Source organism: Lathamus discolor, chromosome 16 (genome assembly GCF_037157495.1).
Source record: "Lathamus discolor isolate bLatDis1 chromosome 16, bLatDis1.hap1, whole genome shotgun sequence".
Classification (NCBI taxonomy): Eukaryota; Metazoa; Chordata; class Aves; order Psittaciformes; family Psittacidae; genus Lathamus; species Lathamus discolor.
The window spans coordinates 7,975,153-8,000,508 of record NC_088899.1 but is presented as its reverse complement, the minus strand read 5'-3'; the positions used below and the strand labels follow the sequence as shown (position 1 = coordinate 8,000,508).

Sequence of the window (25,356 nt, the reverse complement as noted above, 5' to 3'; positions counted from 1 at the left end):
TTATTCCTTGGTTTCTATTTGTAGATTCTGCAAAGTCATGCACTGGGTTCTGCTGCTGTAGAATTTCCCCAGTGTACACACAAGGTGCCTGCAGTTGTGGGAAGGACTCCATAGATCCCCAGAGTCATAGTTCAGTTCTGGGTGGGCATTTCATATAGTCCTTTTAGTAAATGTTTCACTGAACATGAGAGTGTGGACTAGCAAAGCCAGCCTGTTGGAATGCTGTCACAGTAGGTCATTTCTCTTGGTGATTAGAAACCTTTTCTGCCTTGGCAGGACAGGTAGTGCTTGATTTACATGGCCAGCAGGATGGGTTAAGTGTTGTGAAACCAGTTTAGATACAACCATGGAAGATGAGGTGCTTCAGGTACATGAAGCATTTGTAATCTGCTTGTACTATATTGAAAAGAAAAAAGACTGAAATCACAAATGATACAATTTTTCAATCAGTGGGATTATTCAGGTAGGAAACAGGGTTTAGTTATGTGGATAGGTGTGAGTAGGATCAGGTTCTTATTTAAGGATATGGCTTGGGAGCAGTGTAGTTATTCAAAAAGATTCTTTGATTATTGCTTTCAGGTTTCCTTTATTGCTCCTGATGTGAGGGAAGTTTTTAGTTCATGGGGGAGTAGGTGGCTTGGACTTTAGTGGTTTGGCAAGCATGAAGTTTTGCTTAAATTGTTGTGGTTTTTTTTAACCTTCTCTTGGCAATTGTATCTTCTTCTGCTTTCATGGTAGAAAACCATCACAGACACGGCACTGTTGCGTTTATTGACACTTGAGCAATAACACAAGTCAGGAACCACTGCCTTATCAGCACTTTTTTTTTTTTAATGCCTAGTTGAACAGAGGTAGAATATGCCTGTTCTCTTTTGACAGTCCTAGGAAGTCTACAGGTGTGTGGGAGCAGGCCTGTAGTAATATTAAAGAGGTTTAGGGGAGAAGATAAAACTCTACTACATTTTTCCTTGGAAGGCTGATGTTCAGACCATCCCTGTTAGCATTCTTCAGAGAAGACATGCACTGTGTAAAGAGCCAGTGGTTTAAAATACCTCGTGCTTATACAATTATTCCTATAACAAAGGCTGTCTTTAATTTTGTCAGACATCCCTTGTTTTGCTTTCTCCCTCAAGCCTGAATGTTAGGGTTAACAATCTTGTGGTGCTACAGTGCTGCTTGCTTGAGATTCTGTAGGAGAATGAGCATCGTGTGCTGCAGGGTTGTGTTCGCTTCTGCAGAGGTTCTGTTTTGTGATCTGACTAGGACAGTGCTGCTCAGGAGGATGTCATATCCTGAGCATGAGAAGTTCAGCTGAACTTCTAATGAAAAGCATTGGGAAATACGATCAGAGGAAAATGAATAGTTATTTGGAAGCTTTTTTTAGTTATTAGAGTTTCCTTTGAAATGCAGGTGATGAGGAGAAACGATTTTGACTTAAAAGCTTTTCCAAATCTTTTCAAGTTGAAACAAGAGCCTAACACTGACTAAAAATCATTTCTGTGTGAAGCTTGAGTTACATGGAAAAATAAATAGAGGTGAACACATTTTTCTTTTTTTCCCTCATGTTAGTCATCAGAGCTGTGTGTGGCACAGGCAAGAACATTTTAGATTCCTCACTCTGCATATAGGATGGCTGAACAACATTCAGGGAAGTGCCAAGACCATGTTTTTTCATGGAATCATAGAATAGAACAGTTAGGGTTGGAAAGGACCTTAAGATCATCTAGTTCCAAGCCCCCTGCCATGGGCGGGGACACCTCACACTAAACCATCCCACCCAAATGAAATCTTGATTATTTCATACATGAAGTCTGTTCTCATGCTTTTCTATACGTGATTTTTGAAGGTTTTGTATTTAAAATACAGCAACAGGATAAAAAGGATGAGTATACACCACTTAATGTTGAAATGGTCAAAACCTTAATGTCAGATTATATTTAACATGTTTCTGTCTTCCACTGATATTTGAGTCCACTATAGTGACTGCTCTGTGCATGTGCTTTAGAGCCAGCATGTGTAGATGTTCTGTGGAAACCTTGTGAATATGCAGTACTTTATTTTCCCTCTCCCCCATTTGTATTTGTATCTTAGCTGGAGAAGAAGCAAACCACCCCGCCATTCCAGCCTCAGATCACAGACGATTATGGTCTGGATAACTTTGACACACAGTTCACCAGCGAGCCCGTGCAGCTAACCCCAGATGATGAGTATGGGTCGTTTTGTTTTGGTTTTTTTCCCCTAATGTAATTGCATATTGAGAAATCAATTTATAAATTACTTGAAAATTACTAGGAGGAGACTGTAGTTAGCATTAGAACACAGCCAAGTTGAAGTAAATTTGATATTCTTTTTATCCTACCTGTCTTGTGTAACTTCTCATACTTTCTGTGTGTAGAAGACTGCCTGGTATTCTAACGTAAGGCGGGAGTACAGGGTTGATTTGCTGCTGAGTGCGTGCTGGGCCCTGAGGAGGACACAAGTTCAATTCCTGACCCAACCAGCTGAATTTTTGTAATCAAAAAGTATTAGCTTTGTGCTTGACTCTTAAATAGCATTTATCTTGAATGTAACATGAGCAGCATATGCTGACAGTAACATACCTGTTTCTTATTTTTAAATTGGTATTACAGAGCAACAGTCATCTATTCCTTGCTGCTTTCAGGGCCTTGTAAGTGCTACTTAGTAACTGTTAGTAACTGAACTGGAAGGGCAGAAGAAACTTTCTATCTGATCATCATCATCATCACAGCCTGGTTTGGTTGGAAGGGTCCTTTACGCTCATCCATTTCCAGTCCCTGCCAGGGGCAGGGACACCTTCCACTAGAGCAGGTTGCTCCAAGCCCCTGTGTCCAACCTGGCCCTGAGTAGTGCCAGGGATGAGGCATATAATAATGTTGAAGAGTAATAGTAGTGGTAGTAGAAACAAAATTATTTCTCCCCATTTAGTGCTGTTTCTGTACAACTTCACATACGCACTTCACAGAAATGTATTTTGTTATTTGAAGAACAAATACAGCAACAAAACCAGCATCTGTACTTGATAAAACTAAATCAATGCTCTTGTTTGTTTTTTCAGAGATATAATAAAGCGAATAGATCAGTCAGAGTTTGAAGGATTTGAATACATTAATCCATTGTTGCTGTCAACAGAAGAAACAGTATGAAGGAATGACACCTTTGTTGTGGACAGTGTGAATGACCTTTAAATTTATCCTTAACCACAGTATATGCATGCGAGGCTGGGGAACTGTAACATTTTGGATGGAGACCAATGGTTTAAAAACGAACAAACAAAAAACCCCCAACAAATTGCTGCTGAAAATCAAAGAAGAGAACAATGATTTTGGTGGGTGTCTTCTGCCACTTGATGATTCTTAAGTTCTGGGCACTGACACAACTGGCTTCATTAGTGAAGGCATTTGCATTTTGTGCCTGTTTCATGAAGGATTGAGACATTCATTGCATCTGTGGAAAAGGAGATTCTGGAGAACTTTGAGACCCACACACTTCCTACAAACACTTGATGCAATGAGCTACCAATTGAAGAGTATTACAGTGTAACATCCTGAAGAATAAAATGCATTACAGTGGTGTTGAAGCTTATTTTTGATGCCTTTTTTCACAAGTGGTACCTGTCTAAACATCTCAGTTATATTTAAAAGGAGTTGTGTTTTATTAGCAATCAAAACTTAAATTTGGGTACAAGATTTAAGTGCCTAAATGGATAAACCTACATTGAAGAATTATTATGTATTTGGAACATTCTTAAACCTGGTAAGTTCTGCTCATTAATATTAAGTGACTATTAACATGTGAACAAAACAATTCTCAGCTGCAGCTTCATGTTTGTTGGCACCTTTATTGGATTGGAAATGCAGAGTGACTCAGCTATATTAATTCCAAATCAGAATTTGCAGATTTCTATATCTGTCGTCTTCAAACTCCAAATTTACCAAAATGTGTCAATTGAAGAAAACTAAATTTGCACACAAAGGACTTAGGAAAAGACTTAAGCAGTGCCTACACCTACAGTTGTATATTAGATTTTTGAAAAGTATTTTTATCAGCCGTACAGATATTCAGAAATAGAACAAAAGTGTAATTAAAGCATAGCCTTAAAGTCTAAGTAGTAAATCTAGAATAACCGGAATCTAGAATATACTTTCCTGATAAAGCACACCTCCTACTTCTGATAAACTGTCTGCTTCCAGTTACTCAGTGTTTATTAATAACTAATCGTTCTACTTCAAAAATGGGAAGGTTTGGTAAAATGATTTGCATTAAAGTAGTAATTTTTTTTAATGGATGGAAAATGAATATTGTAAGAAATCGGATAAAGCAAAAGCTCTATCAAATCCCTTCTTATGGGAAGTTGGGGGGGTTGGGAGCAGGGAAAGGCTAGTTTACATCTAAGTCTATCAGCTTGGAGGAGCTCACCTCACTGTGTTTGAGATTGGGGAGTGTATGTTGCTATCTGGAGCTTCAGGTGCTGTGAAGATGTACCTGCCTCTGGGGGCACCAGTTGCTTCTTGCTAGCTCTGGGGGTGTGGGGGGGAATTATGTGGGAAGGAAAAAAGAAACCCCAAGCCCCTGTGCTCATCTCACCTGATGTGGTGTAAGCTGCAGTATGAATTGCAACACTTTGGCTTGCTTTCCATTCACATCTGGTTTTCTCAGGGTACAGCATTGCATTAGGTGCTGAACATGACATCTTTTGGATTCACATCCAGGTCATGAGGTGCTAGGACAAGACTGCCAAAACATTGTTTCAAATTGTCAATGAATCACTGGTTAACAATCTGTGCTTGTATCCCCTCCTTCCCCAGGAGTACACAGCCTGTGGTGGTTGTGTCCATCCCATTCAGGGTTCAGCTGTGGGTTTCTCTGTTGGACTGTACCTTTTCATAGTCAGCAAAATGTGTTTTAATCAGCGCTAAATAATTTAGCTGGTAAGAAGTACTTGCCTCGAATGCCTGGACTTGAGATACTCTGTCTGCTAAAGGAAACATTTACCTTTTAAATGTAATCTGACAGTTTGTAATTGCTCCTCTCCCCCTCCTCCATTTCTCACTGGTAACTGATTTACCCTGCATAGTTTTTTGGGGGGGATGTTTTCAAATCCCCTGGTAATGAAACAAACCAGTAGTTCCCCAAGTGACTGCAGGCAGCTCCTGCCTGGGGCCATGCCAGATCAGCTGTCCTGTGCCCCAACAGGGCAGTGAACTTCAAAATGGAAATATTAAAAACATGGGTTGGGTGGTTTTTTTAACCTTTTTTCTAGGTTTTGGAACATTTTGGGAGGGAGGGAAGGAAGAACACGAAGACACATTTGCTAAACAGACATTGTAAAGACTACTTGATTTTATTTCAAAGATTTACAGGCATTTACAATGCTGCTGTGTTGCCAAATAGTTTGCTGGATCCAAGTTCGGTTGCTCATGTGCAAGTGTTTGAATAATGTTCTGTTCCTGATGAAGGGGAAATTTTTTATATAAAGTACTTGTTTTATAAATAAAGAAAATGAAGGATGTAATTAAATGTGTGGTTTGGAAAAATAAATCCTAATATATTACAAATGGATCTGGTAATGATATATAGTTGTCTTATTTGAAATAGTAAATGAAAATTCTAGCTAATTTAATGATTGTAAACCAGTAAATATGTTCTTGTAGTTTTGTATAATTAATTAGTTGGGATCTTTGCTGACCAGTTTTAATTGTGCAGAAGATGGTATACTAATCCCTAAAAGCTAAGATCATTTATATTCTTGCACATCTATTAAAGACTTTAATGACAAAGCTGATAGACTGTTATTATTTCTCAGTAAATGGAGCTGAGTCCCACTTGTGCTTTTGGAAGAGAGTGCACTGTGAATTGAATCTCTAATTCATCCTGTACTTGGATATTGTATTCCATGTGTGTCCTGTGGCACAGGGTTGCACCCAAACCGAGGGGTTTGCTGAGATAGGAAACTGGATGCTGAAGTTGTTAACTGGAGTTGTACTCTTCTTCCCTGTGTGAAGGCAGTTGTGACTGGAATAGCTGGAATGAGCACGACTGTTCTGCTCTTGGATACAGCCCTCTGACAGGAAACACGTGAGCTGTGAGGCTGTGACTGGTAACACTGTGGTATGAGTAGATTACCATGGTCTATAACCAACTGACTGTACCTGGGGGAAAGGAACAACCCACTCTACTTCATCCCTAAACCATCACTAAATGTCACTTATTCTTTATTCCCAGACTCTGATGATACCCAGGCAGGATGGAACTGATAGAAAAAGCAACTGTTTTGGCTGGCTGGCTGCATTAAATCTTGCTTTGCATCGCAGTAATGTGGAACTGGCAGGAGAGTTCTCTTCCTGGAGCCCAATTAATTTAGCCTAGTCATGTTAATGTGGAAACCCCCAACCTAAGGCTCTGAATTCAGAGTTCCTTCGGAAAGATAAAAAAACCTCACAGCCTTTATTTGGGCTGGGTTGTGTTTCCTTTTAACACAGATACACTCACAGAATCAGCTGTACAATCACATATGTTCTAAAATGTTAAAGATGCCAAGTTTTAATAACTTCACACTTATTTTTACAGATCACCTCTTTAGAAAAATAAAAGGTCTGTGAACTTCTGGATTGCACTAAATAAGTTATCGTCTGTTCAGCTGGTTTATTCTACACTCAGAAGAGCTTTGGGGCATCACCAACATGAGTCCCTCAGGGATTTACAACTCTACATTGTTTCAGAAGTCCTCAGCTTCCAGGGGTACCTGCGTGTCTGGGAGAGCCCCAAGCACTGGTTTCGGAGCCAGAACTACTTCACGTGCACCTGAAAGCATTTAAGAGAAAAAGACCCGGAGCAGGCACGTGGCCCTTGGTCTTCTACTAGGTGACTGGTGTGAGACAAGGATGTGCTTCCTCCACATATGTTTCCTTTTCTTACAAGAGAGGTTCCTCCTTGGCTTGGTTCCTTTGCTCTTCATTCTTCTGGAGTTAGGATTTACCACATTACATCATCTGTGCTTTCAGACAAGCACATAGCAAGGTGGTCATCAATGTCCGGTTGTGACAGCCTGCAAGTACAGAGAATTTGTTCAATGAGAAACAAAGTCAAACACTTATTTACTATTCACCTTCACTCTAGCACAGAACTGAATATGAAGACCTGAAGCATGGTTATTAGCCTGCCTAAATCTCTTGATCTAATGACCATGATTGTATAAATACTCCTGAAGTCATCCTTCTGTCTCTTTGTTCAGCCTCCAAAAGAAAGAAAACCAAGCAGCACCCAAAACGTCTCACAGTGTTAGAGGATCTGTTGCAAAGCTAGTGTTCTACTATTTTTTTTTTTTACTATACTTCACTATACTATACAATGGTGTTAATTTCAAGAGACACCATAATTCTTACTATAGAGTGGCTACTCAATTGCATGGAGTCTCATTCAGTTGTGCCAATTAGAGCTGGCATATAAGACGTATCCACTTCCTTCCCTCTTGTCCACACCTTGAGAGCTAAATCTAAAATGAAGACCACAGTTGCTCAGCCAGAAGCGTCCAGGTCCTGGCTGAACAGGTACCACTGTGGCTATAACAGCAAAGTCCAGATCTAGAAGAGCAAGTGACAGAGACAAGATTAATCCATCTAGGTCTGAAACTAGCTTTGAACTATTGAGAATGCTGCACCAGAATGGTTTTTGGATGATGACACAAATGTCACTAGTGTTTTTGTACCAAAGTATTTAAAAACATTTATTCTGCTAAAATGCTAACGTGTCAAGGTTTACCAGAGAGCTCAAACTTGGCTTTCTTTTGAAGCAATATAATCTAGTAAACAGAAGCTTCTAAACTGAATTGTGAGTAGGTAATTTTGACAGTTAAAAGGTAGAAGTTTTGCCCAATTTCATTATTGCCTATAGAGAACGCAGCCAGAACCAGTCTGGGGTTTGTATGCTGTCCAGTTATTAAAAAAGACCGAACAACAACTCACATTCCACTAAAGTGAATGAGACACATGGGACAACTGTCAAGAGTTGAAGCTCCTTCACCCTGATTTTCTGTTTCTTCCTTGCAGCTCTTGGTTTGAGGTACACTTGCAAGAGGTGGGTTCTCTTCTGCAGGTGAGCATCTGGCCTCTCTAAAGGAAACATCCCCTTGATGTGTTTGTAGCTGAAGCTCTTTTCCATGATTTTCTTTTCCATTTTCCATGCTGTTCTGTGCAGTCCCTCCGCAATGCTGTTGACAGCTCAAAGCTTTTGCAGAGCATTGTGGCAATGCCAAGTGGTGCACAGAACTCCTGTTCCAAGTGAGTTCATATGACTTCAAACTTACATCTGGTTTTGAAATAGCTTCTGTGTCTTCCCCAGCCACATGTTTGGCTTGATCTGTAATAGTTACACAGCACGTCTTCTCAGCTGCACACGGTAAACTGCTCTGCTTATCTGCTTGGCCCTGTCCTTTATGTAGGCGGTTGATCTGGCTCTGTGTTAGCTGATGGGAGCTAAGATTCTCTGTGTTTAGAAGTTCTTTGCAAAAAGATGGGAATGAGACCCATGGAAAGTCTTTCTTTCCAGCTGTAAAGACTTCCTGTTCTTGTGGAGTCTCTTCCTTGGAGCTCTGTGACACACACAGATAATGTCTTAAAACAAATGCAGTTCCATCAGTACATAAACCCAAAGATGAACACAGGACAAATACTCAGAAGGCTGAATTACACTGAAGAATGTTTTACTTGCATCCCTCTCCAGTGCTTTTAAAGCAATTAAGAACTTCCTGGAGTTTATACAGTAAGTGTATTCCCTTAACATTTCTAAATTGATACAATAGGGTACTTTCTTAATGTGCTCCATAGAGACTAAGGATGAAAGCAACAACCTCCTGCTGCTCAGGAAAAGTAATTCTCTTTAGAAGGACTGTGCGGTTTGTGTTAAGGGGACCTACAAGGATGCTGGAGAGGGACTCTTCATTAGGGACTGTAGTGGTAGGACAAGAAGTAACAGGTTCAAACTTAAGCAGGGGAAGTTTAGGTTGTATATAAGGAAGAATTCTTCCTTGTGAGGATGATGAGGCGCTGGACTGGGTTGCCCAAGGAAATTGTGAATGCTCCATCCCTGGCAGTGTTAAAGGCCAGGTTGGATGAAGCCTTAGGTGACATGGTTTAGTGTGTGGTATCCCTGCCCATGGAAGGGGATTGGAACTAGATGATCTTAAGGTCCTTTCCAACCCTAACTATCCTATGATTCTATGATTGCCTGCTATTGCTGGAGCAACGAAATGGTGGTTTCTGTGTAATTAACCTCTCTGTTGCAGTTTGCCTTGGCCAGTTTATTCCATCAGTGAGATGCCAGTGCTTCTGAGCAGCCAGGATACTTGCACATGTTAATTCTTTCTAGCAAAACATTGTAAAGAATTTGCCATACGACAAAAGAAGCCCCTGGTAGTTGTCTTACAACAGTGCTAAGTCACACCATTACATGTAGAAGCTGAAGAGCTATAACCTGCTACTATTTAAAAGCTATTTCAGATTTCTTCCCTTGTTAACGTCATCATTCAGACTGTCACTACTGTAAGCAGTACACAAAGTGCAGACAACAAGGGTACAGCATGCTACCTTTCCGAAGAACTCTGGAAAACTGGGCACTGCCTGCCAGTCTGCGCATTGGGAATCTTGACTGATGCCTTTCAGTAACAAAGCCCATGGCTCTTCACACTCATTTAAGTCTTCTTTTTCAAACCAGGAACAGCTGTCAGTCAATGACCTGTAACGACAGAGACAGTCCAACAGTTTGAGAGTAGGAGAGAGGGAAGAAAATATTCCGCATTGCTGTTAGCTTGCTCGTAATTAACTTCATTTATCCCTCTTGTAACGCTGATGGTTAAAAAGTTGTTGCTATCCTTAACTGTGATTTATCGAAACAGAAGTTTTAAGATTAACTTCAGCAGCTGACAGTGCATCACCTCTTTCAGCTCAGTTCTAAGTGTGGTGACCTCTTTCCTTTTGTTACCAGCTAAGCACAAGGCAGAGACTTCATGATTGAAAATACTCAGAAATTTTCCCCTTGTACAACGTAAAACTCAATTCTTGCCTATTTTGTTTTGATCAAGTAGCACTATATGAGCTGAACCAAAACTAAGGGTTGACAACTTTGCCATGTCAAACAGCAGAGGCACGCACACAGCGTTTGTTGGCAAGTGCAACCACGCGAATGCGTATTTTTTACTTTAAATGTGAGGCAAATTGGCCTGTGCGGGAAAGATTCAGCTGTTTAACACATTTGTTTAGCAACGGAACCTCCATCTAGCCTACAGCAAGGGTTTTATGGAACACAGAGGCATCATTTAGCCCATAAAATAACTTTTACAGCTTACTGTGACTGACAGAACTCATACAGCTATCAAAAAATTACCATTTTTCAGAACGTCTAAAAGCCTCGCCTTCCACTTGTACCAAACCAGACGCAGTATTTATTATGGCCTGCACCTCCACGTGGAACAGTTGAGCATAGCCACTGTGTTTTCTTCTCAAATGCCCAATCTGACACTTGCTGAGCACAGAAATCCCTGCAGTGTCTGCACTGAGGATGGCAATCACCCTGGTTCCCATGTACGCCTGGCCATGCTGCCATTTAACCCTGCTGATTGTGAACTCGAACCAACCCGCCCTAGGAAGGTTTAACTCCTCAGCAAGAGTTAAAAGGTTTTTATACAAGTAACCCTGCGTAAAGAAAACTTCAAGCGACGGACGCACGGCTAACGCCGGAACACTGCTTCCAGCGCCTCCACTTCCTGCTGCGGCCCTTCCTTGCGTCACTACCCAGGAACGAGGCTGCACGCGGAATAAACCAGAGTCTGGCCTCTCCCACCCCCAAGAAGAGGGGCGATGCTCCCTTGGAAGCCCGTTTTCAGAGGGGGCACAGCCTCGCTCTTCCTGGCAGGCTGACACAAGAACCTCCCAGCCTCTTCACCCCAGCTTCAGCCCTCCCTCGAGGCCTCGAAGCAGCCGGCACTGCGGCCGGTTTCCTGCCAGTCTCACTCCGACAACAGACGCCCCGCTTCCCGGCACCTATTCCTGCGGAAAACAAGAGGCCCGAGCTCCCATGGCGCCGCCCTGCCGCGCTCGAGCACGCGCGGAGCCCCGCGCCCGGGGCGCTCCATTTGCGGGCGGCTCCTCGGCGCTGCCGGAGGCGCCGCAGGTGGCGGCCTTCAACGCCACGAGCGGCGCGCTGGGGGCGCACCTGAGGCGCTGCGCAGGTGCGGCCGCATCCTCCCGGCAAGGGGCAGCGCGGGCTCCGTCCCCAGGGCCCCCGCGGAGGCCGCGCACCCCGGCCCTGGCTCCCTGGCGCCGCCGGGGGTGCTCCTGGCTCCGGGCCGCCGGCTCCGCCCGGGGCTTGAGGCGCAGCTTGGCGGCTCCCTCCTCAGGCATGGCGAGGCGCGCAGCCGAGGCCCGGCCCCCTCACGCAGCCCCGCCTCACGGCCCCCGCGTCCCCCGGACCGCGAGCGGAGGGGCCCGCCGCTTCCCCCCTTCTCCTCTACCCCGGCTGTTCCGCAGCCCGGCAGCGGCTCGGGGCGGGCCGGCTCCCGCTCCGCCCTCAGAGCCGCCCGTGAGTGATGGGCGCTGCGGGACTCGCTCCTCTGAGGAGAAACCTGCCCTGCCCTGCCCTGCGGCACCGCTGGGCCCCGCGGGGGCTGCAGGACGTGCAGTACCTCCCGGGTGTTTGCCTCGGGAGCCGGCCTGCCCGCGCTGCCTTTAGCTCCCTGCGTTCGTGCCGTTTGGGTGCGTTTGGGCTCTGGGTGTGGAGCGGCTGCTGTGCAAACGCAGCGTGCTCCGCGGGCGCGGGCCGCGCAAGATGGCGGTGGTGTCAGGCCGCAGCCCAGGGCGGTGGTGGGAGCCGCGCCAGATGGGGCGCGAGTCTCGTAGAGCCTCCCGCTCGGGAAGCAGCCTGCCGGGGTGACCCCCTTCCCTTCCTTGGTACGAAGGGGGGACCCGAGTAAGGCCCTCGGCAGCGGGGCCGTCGCTCGTAGCTTTTGCAATGGGCAGGCCCAGGTCTGACGAGAAACGGTGACAGCCTCTTCATAGTCCTCCAGGGTTCCATCTAGAAGGATCGGAAGGGAGCTGCTGATTGAATTCCTCGTAACTGATACAAGAGTAATTGTACAAGGAAGTAAAAACACCTGATAGCGGATCTTTATGAGGGAGAGCAGGTACAGAGCGCTGTCTTTCATGAGGCACGTGTTGGTGGGAAAACACGAATCCCCATTCCTTTTCTCTAACAGCGTCTGTGCGGTGCTGAATGTCTCGTGGGCTGTTTCATTCTTGCGTTCCTCAGACCAAAAAGGAGGCATCAGTACTGACAGCAGCGGTGTTAGAAGTTAATGCCTGTGAGTTACTGTGTTGAGCACGCGGCCATAAAAAATGTATGAACTAGCACCTGACCCGAGTTTCTGCGTGTCTTGAACAGACCTGAACCAGAAAAGTGGCATTCAGAGTTCACTGGTTCGGGTTGGAAGTACACAGGTAGATTTAACCTGAGAAAGGTACAGGCAGACAGCCACCTCCAACTGTGCAACAGGCGGAAGATGATTCACTCGGAGAGCAGTCAGAGATCTGGGAGGCTCAGTCCAGTTCACTGCTTTCTTGCGTTAGCTCAGGTACTTTCTGGTTTTGAGTCCATCTCGGCAGTGAGGTGATGGCTTTTACTCCAAGTAGTAAGTAATTTTTAACATTATAAGAGCTTTAATGGGTTTCCTTTTCATGTAGGGAGTGAGAATAAAAAGAAACGTAAAGTGTCTGGATACTGACGGGAATGATGTAAGCTTCTACAATAGATAGCCCAGCTGAAAAATAATTAAAACCCCAGTCATACTAGAGCATTGGCATTTCTGCTGTATGATAGGCAGACAAAAAAGAGAATGAAATTCAGGATGAAAGAAATGAAAAGCTGATCACTGTCACACAGACAAGCATTTTCCTGTGTTAGTATTTGTTACAGCCATGGCAGTACCAAAGAATTACCAGGGCAGTTACAAAGAGCGTTCTGCCTTTTGACAGGGGGCAGGATCACCTCCTTCGACCTGCTGATAGAAGCTGCTTCCCACTGAGATGAGAGGAGGTTCCAGGAAATGGGTCCTCCTCTCCCTCACTGGCAGGAAAGGCATTCTCCCAAAAGTTCCAGGTGGACCAAGGTAAGCAGAACAGAGGCAAGGGGTCAATGTGAAGGTTTTAGGCCTGCTGTGGAAAGAGAGATGGTTATAGCAGCAGACACAGCAAGAGTATAAATAAAGCAAATATGTAGATTGAAAAGGGGGATCAGACATATGCATGGCTGAAAATGAGGTGACAGAGGAGGGGTCAATATTTGATTTCACAATTGCTGATGTTAACTGAAGAAGAAAAATGGAAAAGTATTTAATTTGGGGTATTTTGCTTGCCAGCCTTAATGCCTGCAGAGTGATAGGACACAGCACTGCCTATTGCCACTTGGCGGCAGCAAACAATATAAAACTCTTGCTTTAAAACAAATCAGCTGTCAGATTGAGCTGATGTCTGCAGGCCTTTGTATATAATTCTCTGTACATCTCTGTTAATGATTGTTTTGTTTCTGCCACACGGTTTCTGCTTCTGCTCCTGTGGTATTTGGGTTAGCATTTTACGTATCTTACTATTCCTTGGATACTACTTTGACAAGTCTCTGTTCCTAAATCACGCATTGTACCAACAGATTTATTTCGTTAGCTGTGACTTCTGAAGTAGCAGGTAGAAGTGGAGTCTGGTTTTCATGCTGAAGGTGTTGCTGTGTGGCACTGTTAGTGCTGTGAGTCATGTGTCATAGCGCTGGCAAAAGCTATATTATGGGTCAGCATAAAAAATGGTTATTGTGTGGTAAGGGCCACAAATGAAAGAGTATAGTAAAAAGAACAGTGAACGTTATTACTGCAGCTGCTGATTGTAAAAAGCAGAAGAAAAAAGCCTTGCTTCTGTAGCAACTATAGCTTGTAGGTGGCTTTGCATTTTGTGGATTTAACTGAGAGCTGCTGTAAGACTTAATTTCTATTTTTTTTTAGTTGTTACCTGTTTAATGCAGTCCCATTATAACCTATGAGGCAGGACATCAGGGAACATTTTAATTCTTGCTCTGTCTGCTTCTGTAACTACCTGTAGATTTGATACTAGCATTCTAGAAATCTTTGTCTACTATGTGTACTCAGATTTTTCATCTGCATCTCGCCAGAATTAATAATGTACTTACGCATGAAGGTGGGGTATAGAATAGGACCTGTTCTTGGCTCTCCCATGTTGCACTACTGTTCCCTCCGCTGACAGAAATCTTTTTACTTCTTGCCTGACTTTGGGTCTTGCATAATTAAGTAATGAAGAGTGGTTTGTGATCTTGGAAAGAAGTTCTCATAGAAATGCAAAGAGTAGTCTTTATCAGCAGCAGCCTTGTCTGGATTTGAGCCAGTGGTCAAGGGATTTGAGCTTTTGGAAGCTAGAATGCTTCTACAGATTATCTTTAGGGATTTTCTTCTAAATGGAATGCCAGCATGTGTAGTTAGCTATTCCCTGCAGAGTCTCATCAAGCTGCACACACTTAATCTTTACTTACATGGTCCCTGATTCTTGCTGTAAAGTGGGCCTCAGTTTTAACTTTTGCTCTCAGGAAGAAGGGGCTATTACAACAAATTCTAATCCGTTTGCAGTCCCACAGTCACTAAAGCCTATAAATTGCCTGCCAAACCAGCCAAGTGATCTTTTCCTGGGCTGAGGGAAAGGGGAGAGTGTAAAACGCAGGTGCCAGCATTTGCTAGGGAAGAACTGGTACATTATCTACTAATCCGCCTTCTGCTATTTCTGATTTCCTACCCAACAGCTGCAACGCTGAATGAGAGCTTCTGCATTTGGGAAGAATTAGAAAGCCTGGTAATGCAGGGTCTCTATTACAGATACAACAACTCACAGACAGGGAGGAGATTTTTGCTGCTGGTGTAGAATTTGGTGTGCTAGGCATTTTATAGCCTGGAAAAATTGTAATTTTCAGCTGCTGTTATGGAGTAATCAATGAAGAAGAGATGCCATATTTTCTGCTAGGTTTCTTGCAAAGCCTGATGCAACTGTGTGCATGCGCTATTGTTTTTTTCAGATGTACCTCTTTGAGGTTAAAGCATATGCAATTTTTGTTAAAACTTTGGGGTTTTTTGGTGACCGATGCTTGCAGAGAGTTCTAGTCCTTCTGAAATATCTTTGGCTCTGTAGTGACAGCTGCTGCATCAAATAAAAATGTTCAGAATAAGTCGTGCCTTTCTAGAAAATGGAAACATTATTATGTTTAAATTATTCTATTAATCAGTGCTTGGCTTAGGAGTAAGAGTTGGAAAATTTTTGTCTTGTCAAATAGTTTGTGACTTGAGGATCAACACATCCATTCTGCTAAATGTCATAAAGGAAAATGTCCCCCAAAATAGCACAGGAGACCGAAGCAGGTATTGTAGAGCATCAGTGAAAGCTGCTGCAGCAAATGGACTTTACAGCATATCTCTGCAGCCCAGTGTCAGCAAACGCAGCACTGGAAAGAGTAACTCAATCATATTGGCTTGCTCAGTACAGTGCTAATCGCTGTCTGCAATGAAATAGGAAATTCTGACTATTTTCATCAACATGATGTGTTACAATTCAAACCACAAAATTATGAAAGCTATGTAAGACTTCCTTTAGCATAGTCAGGAGAATAAAGATGATGTGCAGTTTCAGTTTGGGAAGTGCAGGCTCATTGCTCTTTCCAGAGAAAGTCAGTTGAGTGGAGACAGTTTTGTAGGCTCTCCCTAATTTTAGCTGTAGGTGACACTGTCTTTTCAATGAAAGCCATTGCCAGTGCACAACTCGTCTTGTCAATTCAGCCTTCCCTTCTCAAGTATAAGGACACATCAGTACCTGTGTGGCTGCATATAGAAAATTAAGTCGTGACATTTATGTGTCAAGATGGGAAGACCTAAAAAGAGGACTAGGGAGCTTGGCATGGCATTTGTGGGTACCAGGTTGCCAAGGAAGCATATTGTATTGAAAGAGTTGCCTGGGAAACATTTAAAAATACATTGAATAGAAAAGCATATGTGATGTGCCCACAAGTGTTCTGTGTGAATGAAATGCCATGGCTGATGATGGCACCAAGAGGCTGTTACTATTACATGTAAAGATGCTGCAAGTGATCTGGTGTTATTTTTCTTCCCTTTTGTGTGTTTTTCTTCTTCTTCCCATACCCTGTTTGTAGAAAGTGCACAGAAGGAAAATCGGTTTGCTTTTCGCTGATGGATTAAATTAAATGTAGAAAGCTGTACATGTGGTCAGCAGCAGCTAGAGATGGTAAAAGCAATTTAGCTTCATTTAGGCAGCCTAAACCAATTGACAAGAAGCCTGCACAATTCCTCCTCAAAAATAACAACACTGCTGAAACTCCGTTAGGGTAAAGATAAATGGTTTTCTGAGCATGAGCACTTTAATTTGTGCTAAAATGATATTTGGAGGCTCTGATGTCATTGCAATAGGACTTAGATGTAAACATCATATAAAACGCAAGGAGTTTATGATCAAAGCAGGTTGGACAGCGTAGATGAAAGTGTCTGACCTAATTTTTGGTTTGGGGCACTGAAATAGAGGGAGACAACAGAAGAAAGTTTCAGAAGATGGCCCGGCTGCTCTAGTTTTCTTCAGATCAGACTCAGTTATTGAGAAATGGTACTGACAAAAAAAGAATGACCAAGCAAGGGAACAACAAGCAACAGTTATCTGTGATATCCTACCTTGGACAAAGAGGCTCACTGGCTAGTGATTTCCAGGTATTGAAATGTATCTTTCCTTCTCCAAGAATGAATGCCAGGTGTCAGGCTGGTTAGGATTATAATCTCCCTGCCTAATCCTCCTTTGGTGATTTAGAAACAAATACCCTACTCTTGCTTTGCTAGAGGCTTAAGAAGCCTATCTGGGAGCAAGCAGATTTTGCTTGGTCCAGCCTTTATGTGGTACAGATTGAGACAGTAGATCGTTTGGGAGAGAGACAGTGGAGAGTTCAGTTGACTAAGGAGGAAGGTCTAGAGACATTTGTTAGTATTAGCTCTGAAAAGATAAGTTGCCTTGTAGGGAGAAGGCCCTAGGAACTCAGCTTCTTGAAGATAGTGCCTGTTGGAAGCTGTAAAGTTGCTGTTTATTTGGTAATGTGTGTGCTTTTCCCCAGTGAGGATGCATTTTGACTGACTGACTCTGACTTTGCCATCATTTTGGCCAGGGAGGGGAAGCTTTCTGGCTGGCTATGTAATTTGGGCACAGCCAGCTCAAGGGTCTGAGGTATCCAAAAATTGTGTTAGAAAACTGAATCAGATGAAGTCTTCTGTGTGTCAGTCAAGTCCAAGATCACTCATCATTTTTCTGGCCCAGTGTGTGTTTGGTTAAATCAAGTCCTGATGTTTCTAGGCCCCGGGGTTAGTGTAAGAGAGGCGGGGAGACTCTGCCTTTCATCTTCCCCCCACAATTTTGCAATATGACTGAAAACTCTTGGAGAGAATGTTTTAGATCTCAAACAAAGATTAGGTTTGATGGCATGAAGCTGTGGGTCCTGTGGCTCAGCCTAGAATTCTGCTGAGGGAGTTGTATAATCTCCCCATTCTTTAAAGTATTTTGGCTCTGAATTAGGATCAAATAATGGATGAGGTTTTTGTATTTCTTGCTGGGTTTTTTCTTTTTTATTTGAAGCATGTCTCACAGGATTACAGCCTTCAGCAGTTGGAGTTTCTCCTCTTTGCTCTGCACCATCCTTTCATTTGCAGTGAAGATACCAAAAGGCTTCACAAAAAAAAATAACATAAAAAAAAAATAATCCATAACTAACAGCTGTAGTAATGACAGAAGATCACCTGTCCTGTTTATGGACACGAAACCATGAAAGAGTGGAGCAAAATTACCAACACTAGTTAATGTGCTGTGATGTTATCCATAACTAGAATAGTGTATAAAATCAACTTAAAATACAGTGTAATTCAACAGATGGGTATTTATTTATGGCTTCAACAAATGTGGATAGTAGGTTTAGTTAGTTTTGCAACTTTTTGTAAGGACTAGCTAGTGTTTTAGAAAGAAAATCTAGTAAACCCTAAGGTATAATCAGAGCTTTGGAGGCAAGTATAAATCTTTTCACCAAGAAGGCTGTATTTTAGTTGCAATCTAGTGGTGTAATAATTTTACTGTATTACAGAAATAAGCAATATATCCTTACTACCTTTCCAAAATTACTTCCTTTTTCATATTTATTCTCACTCTGCCTGTCATTAGCTCTTCACTTGATAAAAGAAATATAAAATGAGACTACTGTAGAAGGCCTGACAGTAAAATATGGTAGAGCTATAGTTTCTCTCCACCCCCCCCTACCCCCCCCCCCCCCCCGTCATTTATTTAATTGTATGAGACACAGGCTGATTTTGGTTTATTTGTGTTGTCTTATACCCACTAACCTGAAACTGTCTTGTGACACTGCCAGTGTGAAAGGTCATTCTGCCTGGAATGAATCTAGTTATGTCAGAACTGCAACACCTACTTATAGATATTAAAGTAGGAGTTTGCCTGCCTTTGCTGTTACTTTGCAGCTTCTGGCATCTGTAAATCAAATCCATTTAGACTACTTCAAGGAAAAAAAAAGCTGATGCCTTCCTGACACATGTAAACTGTACTGCTATCAAATGGTAACTTCATGCTACTCTGCCTTTCATGACTGAATTTAAAATTAGGCTGATTTTTGAAGTGTTTTCACCAGCTGACATCTCCTTTTCCCCAAATCCACTTTGCTGTTCCTTCAGTTCATCTGTGCAGCTCTCATAGAAATTTGATTGCTCCCTTTTAAAAAGTGGAAAGTGCTCTGAAAGAGATGTGTAGTAGCCAAAACAACATGTTGTCGTGCTGGTTTAGGACAGGATGTTTAGTTAGCTAAAGTTGCTACTCTGTTTTGTACCACAGACCAGTTCCATTATTATCCTACTTTTTATTAGTATGTCCCACAACACTGGAATTAGATGTTTTAACAGAAGATGGTGAGGAAAAGTAGCAGCTTCACAAGCTGCTGTGGCTGTTCTGTACCCTGCATAACATGAGTTGGTTAGCTTCTATCTGGGTCCCACTGGGTAAGAGTCACCATTACAAAGAGTTCCAAAGAAATTTACACTTAAACCTTAGTGTCAAAGGAAGAGATGAGTCCAGGTGAAGCTGTTGAGCCTAATTGGATTGCCTGGACATGATGAGATATGATCTATGACCAGTGCAGCTTTGTAGCAGAAATGTCAATTATAGATGCTTTTAAGTGATAGCTGCCTCATATTCCATCTAAAACCAAGTAAGATTGAGGAGCCTGCTTGATGTAGTCTGCTGCATAAGGTTCAAAAGACAGGACAGATCATCAGGAAATTGTCATCAGTTCTTTTGGGAGTGGGGTTTGTTTTTTGTAGTTAAAGAGAAACTAGAATTGACATGCCCATTTGCGAGTCATGTTATTTAGTAATGGACGGTTGTTTTCCTGAAGGCTTTATCTCCTCAGTGATGATTTAATTTAGGCATTAATGCAGGGAGTTCCTACTGACTGTAGTGTGATGCAGTAAGTCAGAACACTTAATTAAGGAAGGTCCTTCCTGGCCTTTAAGTAGCCCTTTCTTATTTCCTACTTACAAATGTTTCTGATATAAACACAGGTACAGAAACATTAAGGCTATTGCTTGAGATATTGCAAGACCTGGGAACTGAACTCTGGCTTGTTGTTCACTGGGTCTTTGCATAGGCGTAAGGCTAATCTTCCTTTAGGCAGTGTTTTACACCCAAGGGCTTTCAACACAGTGTCTTTCGTCAGCTTTGAATTCACTAGAAAAAAAGAAAAAGATCATTCTTAAAGTCTTTGCCTAATAGCTCATGTCTTCCAGAGTACTGATAAACTCGAGTGCAAATACACCATCTCCTCTGCCCCAGAGACGTGCTCTGGCTTTAGTACCACACTTTTAATGACAAACATTCACCTAGTTTACCATATGCATTCTTTTATCTTAGCTGTTCTCTGTGCATGTTGGGAGATTTATTTCTACTCATAATATATTTCATGTGTGTTAGTTGTAAATATTGTGCTCATGAATCAGCCTGGACCATCCAGCCCTAAGGATGGAGACAGCTTACAATAGGTCTGTCTGCTTCAGATTGTGAGACTGTACTAGTTCTCTGGTTTTTCCATTGCTTAGCTCTGTTAGTGGCATGTTGCCAGTCTCCTGTCTCACATTAACAGGAATATTATATATTACTGAATTTAAAGTGTTTTTCCTTCAGGACTAGAAGAATGTAGTGGAGCATGCATGGGGCAGTGTGACATGATTCCTATGATGTGCAGTGTGCCCTTCACGTGGAGAATCACCACCATGATTTCTGCTACAGTCATCTAGGCATGAGGAGTTGTACTGTGTGCACTGAGGTAGGTCTTGGACCAGGCTGGGGGACACATTATGTCAGGGATTGCATGCATATATACATAATGTATAATGAAAAACTGATTCATCTCCCTTCCCTTCACCAAATTCTCTAAATTAAATACCACAGAAATAGTATGTCTGGAGCATAAACCCAGAACTCCTTTTTTTTTCCATCCCACAGCTCCATCTGTATTCACACCTACTGACCTCACTCTTCTCAGCTGGGAGATGGAAACTTCTTTTACTTCCCTCATAAGAAGTTTTTTGAAAATTTGTTAGATCATAAAGTATACGCGTGAGGACATACCAACACTACAGAAACGGCTTTCAAACTGGCCCCAGACTAGCAGTGTTACTCCTCATTGTCAGGTAGTTTCATTTGGACTCCTCTCCATTTGTCCTCTTGTTAGAAAGCTTGTTTGCTTTGCAGGAACTTGTGTTTTCTGCAGTCATCCTGTTAAATTATTTCCCTTTTTACTGATTTTAAGGATTTTGTGCTCTCAGAATTCCCATGTTTGCATGAAACACAGTGCATTAAATTGCATGGTCTAAAGCAATCAGTACCCTGTAAGATTCTGGTATTTTAATTGGCTTGTTTTGGAAGTCTGAAATGGGCTGAGCTGTATGGCTAAGCTAAACTGAGTCTGTCATACCAAAAATACTCTGAAGGAATGTATTTCTTCATGGTAGGACAGCTGAAAACACCACATTTGCTGTGATTAGTGCATATCACACTTGTGCCTATGCTTCCTATCTTCATTTATATGCATTTAAATATGTGTTTAGGTATCTGATTCTCAGAGGCCATGTTAAACCGGTGTCTTCTGTTGTTTGTTCCGGTCTAATAAGCTCTTGATTTGCCTCACAGAGCACATCCCAAAACTACAAACCTAAGTGAAAATAAAAGTTCCCTAGAACAGTCTGTGACCCAGAGCACATGTTGCATTTCAGGAGAGCTGGAAAGGACAATGGTGTCATCACCTGAGGGGAAACGAAAATCAGAAAGAAGCGAGGATGGGAAATTTTGGCGCTTATTTTTAGACTCCGTGGGTGAGTATTATTTTCAGCTTTGTCTGTATTAATTTCTGCAGAACACTGTGCTAACATGTGACTGGCTGCCTACGAACAGAGTATTGTAATTTCTAGCTAAGGCTGAAGCAATCAGTCACTAGCAATCCCTGGAGACTCGAATCTACCCATTTGTACCAGGATAAGGTAGCAGCCAAAGACATGACTACGGGCAGTCTAGATATGTTCAAGACATCTACAAGTTAGCTAGTTGAGAAATAAACCTTACCACATGTACTATACTGGATGAGCTCAGAAATATTTGTCCATGACACTGGGTCAGTCTTCCACGTAGCTCAAGATATTCTGTCACTGGATTTGACAAGAGTTAGTTTACAGCTAACTTTTGATACGTGGAGCTGTTCTCATACTTGTGATTACATACCTTCTGCATTTACCTTCTGCATTCACCTTCTGCATTTACCTTCTGCCTTTAGCATAAGACTACACTCTCGTAGGCTTCCTTGAAGAACATGCTGCTTGTTAATCAGCACTTTATTGTTTCAGTGTGCTTAAAATAAGCATTTTGTCACATTCAAGAAGAAGAAACTTTATTGGTTTGCATTCTGGCACCATGCTTCACGTTGTCAAGTGCTGTCATTTGGCTTCTTTCTGTAACTTATTTACAGAGAGAGGGAGCTTGAGATTGAAACATTCTGGTAACAATTTTCACCAGGTACATATTGTATGTGTTTTAGAAGTATCTCTAATCTTAGAAAGAACAAGAGACAGAACGGGTAATAGTCTGTTCTGGTGTGCTGGAGAGGTCTAGCCTTTGGTTGATGTATAGGACAGGGAAAAAGCAAAAATTCCACTGTTGCACAGTGAATACAGTGAACGTAAGGAAAGAAGATAGCATCTTACCAAAGGATCTTCTGGTTTCTTTTATAAACAGCTAAGAAGCAGCTTTACCGCATCCCTCACTCGGTATTAAGGAAGGGACCTTTGAGGGGACAATAGATGTTATGCCTACCAAAATTCTCTTTGACTGCCTTAGAATGTGTCTGTAGTCTAAGCAGCAGTAAAAGCTAATACTGCATTAAAGCCAGATGGTTCTAGTTAGTCTGCAGTGCTGTCTTTTAATTTGATGTGGAGGCAGAAAAGTAAAATAGAGTCTGAGCTTTGCTTTGAGAAAACTGCTTTTGTCACTAGTCCTGAAGCTGGCCTTTTGACTGTCTCCACATGAGTCATTTCATCTCTGTATCATTCCCATACTTTGCAAACTCATCAGCAGAGGGACTGCTTGCTGGGTGTGTTGCACCTTACACAATAAAGACCAGACCTTCCTTGACATGATTAGATATCTCTGTCATTAAATTTAATAATTTACATAAACTTATGGTCAGAATGTTCTAAATAAGGATCAAGTGCAAAGCCATTTTGCTAGTCTATTATAAATGAAGCATTAGAAAAAGCAGGAGAGGAGACCTGATTTTTGCCTTAGCATAGATGGGAGGAGCTAAACTCTGAAGTGACAAATGAGTAGTAGTTCACAAACCAGTCTGCAGAACCATAAAGTATTAATTCCTGTGTTCCAATAATATGTGAAGTGTTTTGAGGCCTGACTGTGGCAAAATAGCACAGAAGTTTGAGGAGAATTGAGTTGAACAATAGATCTTCTCACAGAAGACCATCTGTAGCTTTTGGAAAAGACTTCTGTAAGCCTGTTCAATCAGCTTAGGTTCTTGGATAGTTTAGTGTTGTGAATAGATACAGTTAAGATTTTGATAAAATGCTGTATGTAATAGCATTTAATTATGGCTATATATTTTTTTAGCCTATCACAGAACACATCCCATTGCAGCTTCTTTAAGGGGGAAAAAAACCCCAGACAAACCTGAAAAGAAACCAAAGAAAGCTTTCCTGGGGCAGATGTACACAAAATACATGCATGAGATTCTTGTCTTGGAAAATGCAGCAGATTGTAGGTAATCATGATCTCTCATATTAGAAAACTGTGATAATTTAACAAAATGCTAAGCAGAATTATTTTTGTTTCCAATGGGCTTTGGGTTATTTATTGAGTTTTATTGTGCAGCAGCTTTTTCAGAAAATTGTGAGGGCCAGGAACATACAATTAAGCCTTGTTTGGAATCACCCAACTGAAAACAAAGTCTAGAAAAAAAGAAGTTATTTGGATTACAAAATGTCAAACATATTGATATAATTATCCTTAAAAGGAGATACTGTAGGAAATAGGATGGATTAAGTTATTACAAACATTCGTGGAGTAAAAACACTATTAAAGCATTACAAGAGTCATACAACCAGTGAACCAAAAGTGTAAAAACAACGCTTTGGGAAGGAATATTTTCCCAAGAAAACTTTCCAGTAAGAACCTGGGAAACTGCACTTTTCCTTGTGGGTGAAAAAAGTCACATTCCAACTTTAAAGAGACAGTGCTTCTGGAGAATTTACACACTCAGAAAGCACTCTATCTCCTTAAAAAACTGTGGAAAAAAAAAAAAGTTTAAGGACTTAATCTAGGTTTGTTTGGGATTTTTCCCCAGCGTATGCCTGCTAGTATCTTTGTGTGTTTCTCCATGCGGATGGTAAAAGTAGATGAGACAATTTCGCAGTTGCTTCCACTTTTTTTTCTGGCCCCTGTGTACTTGTGGAATTGCTGCTAGTGGAAAAATAATAATAAAATCACTTCGGGGAACAGAGTGCACAGCACATTTTGTTGACATGTTAACGTGTATGTTGGTAACCCTTCTCCTACCCTGGCTGATGTAAGCTTGCTTTTGGTGAGCCCTGGTTTGCTTTGCTAACAGGCTGCTTTGCTAGTGAAATGAGAAACTTTAACTGCTGTTTCAAATCCAGTATGTGCTAGTAACAACTTAATGGTTGTTTTCTATAGGGTTATTTTTAAGTGACCCATAAATAAACAGTTACACAGTCTTGGATGCTTTCCAGCCTAAATGATGAATGCAATTGGTCTTAATTGGTTTTCTTGGTAGTTCTCAGAGAGAACCTTGACTAGATAGTCTTAATATCACTCATTCCTTTGACTTCTGCTGGTGGTTCTTGGAAATTTCTCAAGGCATTGTTGATTGAAACATACTGTTGAAATAGTGTAAGAGTGAAGTCCCACCCTCTTGCGGACAGAACTGGACCTTTTGTGTAGACAAAGGACTTGAGTCTCCAGGGCTGTCACATCTGATATCCTTCACTGGTAACAAATGAACAGGAAGAAAAGAGAGCACAGAAGCAGACCTTTCCTGCTTCAGCTCCCTTTCTATATGGAAGTACAGACTTGAGCTTATAACAAGTACCAGGAAATACAAATATATACATACGTACATATATATGTATACACATATATATTTAACTGTGTACTGCTGTATATAAAGATGAGAGTGTGGAAGGATTGAGAAATGGTGGCATGGTGTATGGCCAGCAAGAGCACCCAGATTTGTTACAGTAATGATCTTTAAAACACAGTACAGCAACATCAGAGAGGAAACAAGGGAACCCTTTTAACTCTTGGTGGTGAAGGAAGAACTTCTTTTTTGGGCTGGTGCCTCTTGAAGTGACTCTAATTTTTTCCATGAAGCATCTGGTCATGGCCAATGTCAGGAAAACAAGACTGAACACTGTACGTGGTATGTTCCAGCACAATTCCTGTGCTGAAAATATTGCCAACAACATTCAATGTCAAGACACAAAGGCTTGGTCCCAAAATTACTGTGGATCAGAGAAATAAGGGGGAGAGAAGGTATATAAGCCCTGATTTAAGAAAGACTTGAAAAACTGCCATTCCTGGGGGAGCTCTGACAGTGCTCTCCTATCAGCGGGAAGGAGTTCTGACCATCCTGTCC

The 25,356-nt window shown here is 42.0% G+C and overlaps 2 protein-coding genes and 1 long non-coding RNA gene across 4 annotated transcripts in view; 2 read left to right on the top strand and 1 right to left on the bottom strand.

Annotated features, from left to right (window-relative positions):
• Window positions 1-5,798, top strand: part of PRKCZ (protein kinase C zeta) — a 43,862-nt gene extending 38,064 nt beyond the window's left edge. Inside the window, exons 18-19 of the mRNA XM_065696199.1 lie at window positions 2,092-2,207; window positions 3,077-5,798. Of these exons, the coding sequence (XP_065552271.1) occupies window positions 2,092-2,207; window positions 3,077-3,164 (204 nt within the window). The 3' untranslated portion in view covers window positions 3,165-5,798. The remainder of the gene's footprint in view (window positions 1-2,091; window positions 2,208-3,076) is intronic.
• Window positions 5,335-11,476, bottom strand: FAAP20 (FA core complex associated protein 20). 2 transcript variants are annotated; one of them, XM_065696201.1, is made up of 4 exons: window positions 11,227-11,476; window positions 9,603-9,750; window positions 7,983-8,608; window positions 5,335-7,066 (listed from the first exon to the last, which is right to left on the bottom strand). In XM_065696201.1, the coding sequence occupies exons 1-4, from the start codon at window positions 11,412-11,414 to the stop codon at window positions 6,994-6,996; spliced, it is 1,035 nt and encodes a 344-aa protein (XP_065552273.1). In that variant the 5' UTR covers window positions 11,415-11,476; the 3' UTR covers window positions 5,335-6,993. The 2 variants fall into 2 exon arrangements, with proteins under 2 accessions (XP_065552273.1, XP_065552272.1); XM_065696200.1 differs by lacking the exon at window positions 11,227-11,476 and adding an exon at window positions 10,399-10,730.
• A 1,573-nt stretch (window positions 11,477-13,049) lies between these two features.
• On the top strand, window positions 13,050-21,517 carry LOC136022637 (uncharacterized). The gene is made up of 4 exons (XR_010616239.1): window positions 13,050-13,174; window positions 20,328-20,469; window positions 20,649-20,836; window positions 21,419-21,517. It is a non-coding gene; the product is annotated as an uncharacterized LOC136022637 (long non-coding RNA).
• Window positions 21,518-25,356: the final 3,839 nt, after the last annotated feature.

Coding starts and splice junctions, on each gene's coding strand:
- FAAP20 (XM_065696200.1), bottom strand. CDS start 10,595: ATGGGAACCAGGGTGATTGCCATCCTCAGTGCAGACACTGCAGGGATT. Junction 8,609..9,602: donor TTCCAGAGTTCTTCGGAAAG/GTAGCATGCTGT, acceptor TGTGTGTCACAG/AGCTCCAAGGAAGAGACTCC. Junction 7,067..7,982: donor CTCATTCACTTTAGTGGAAT/GTGAGTTGTTGT, acceptor CTGTACTTGCAG/GCTGTCACAACCGGACATTG.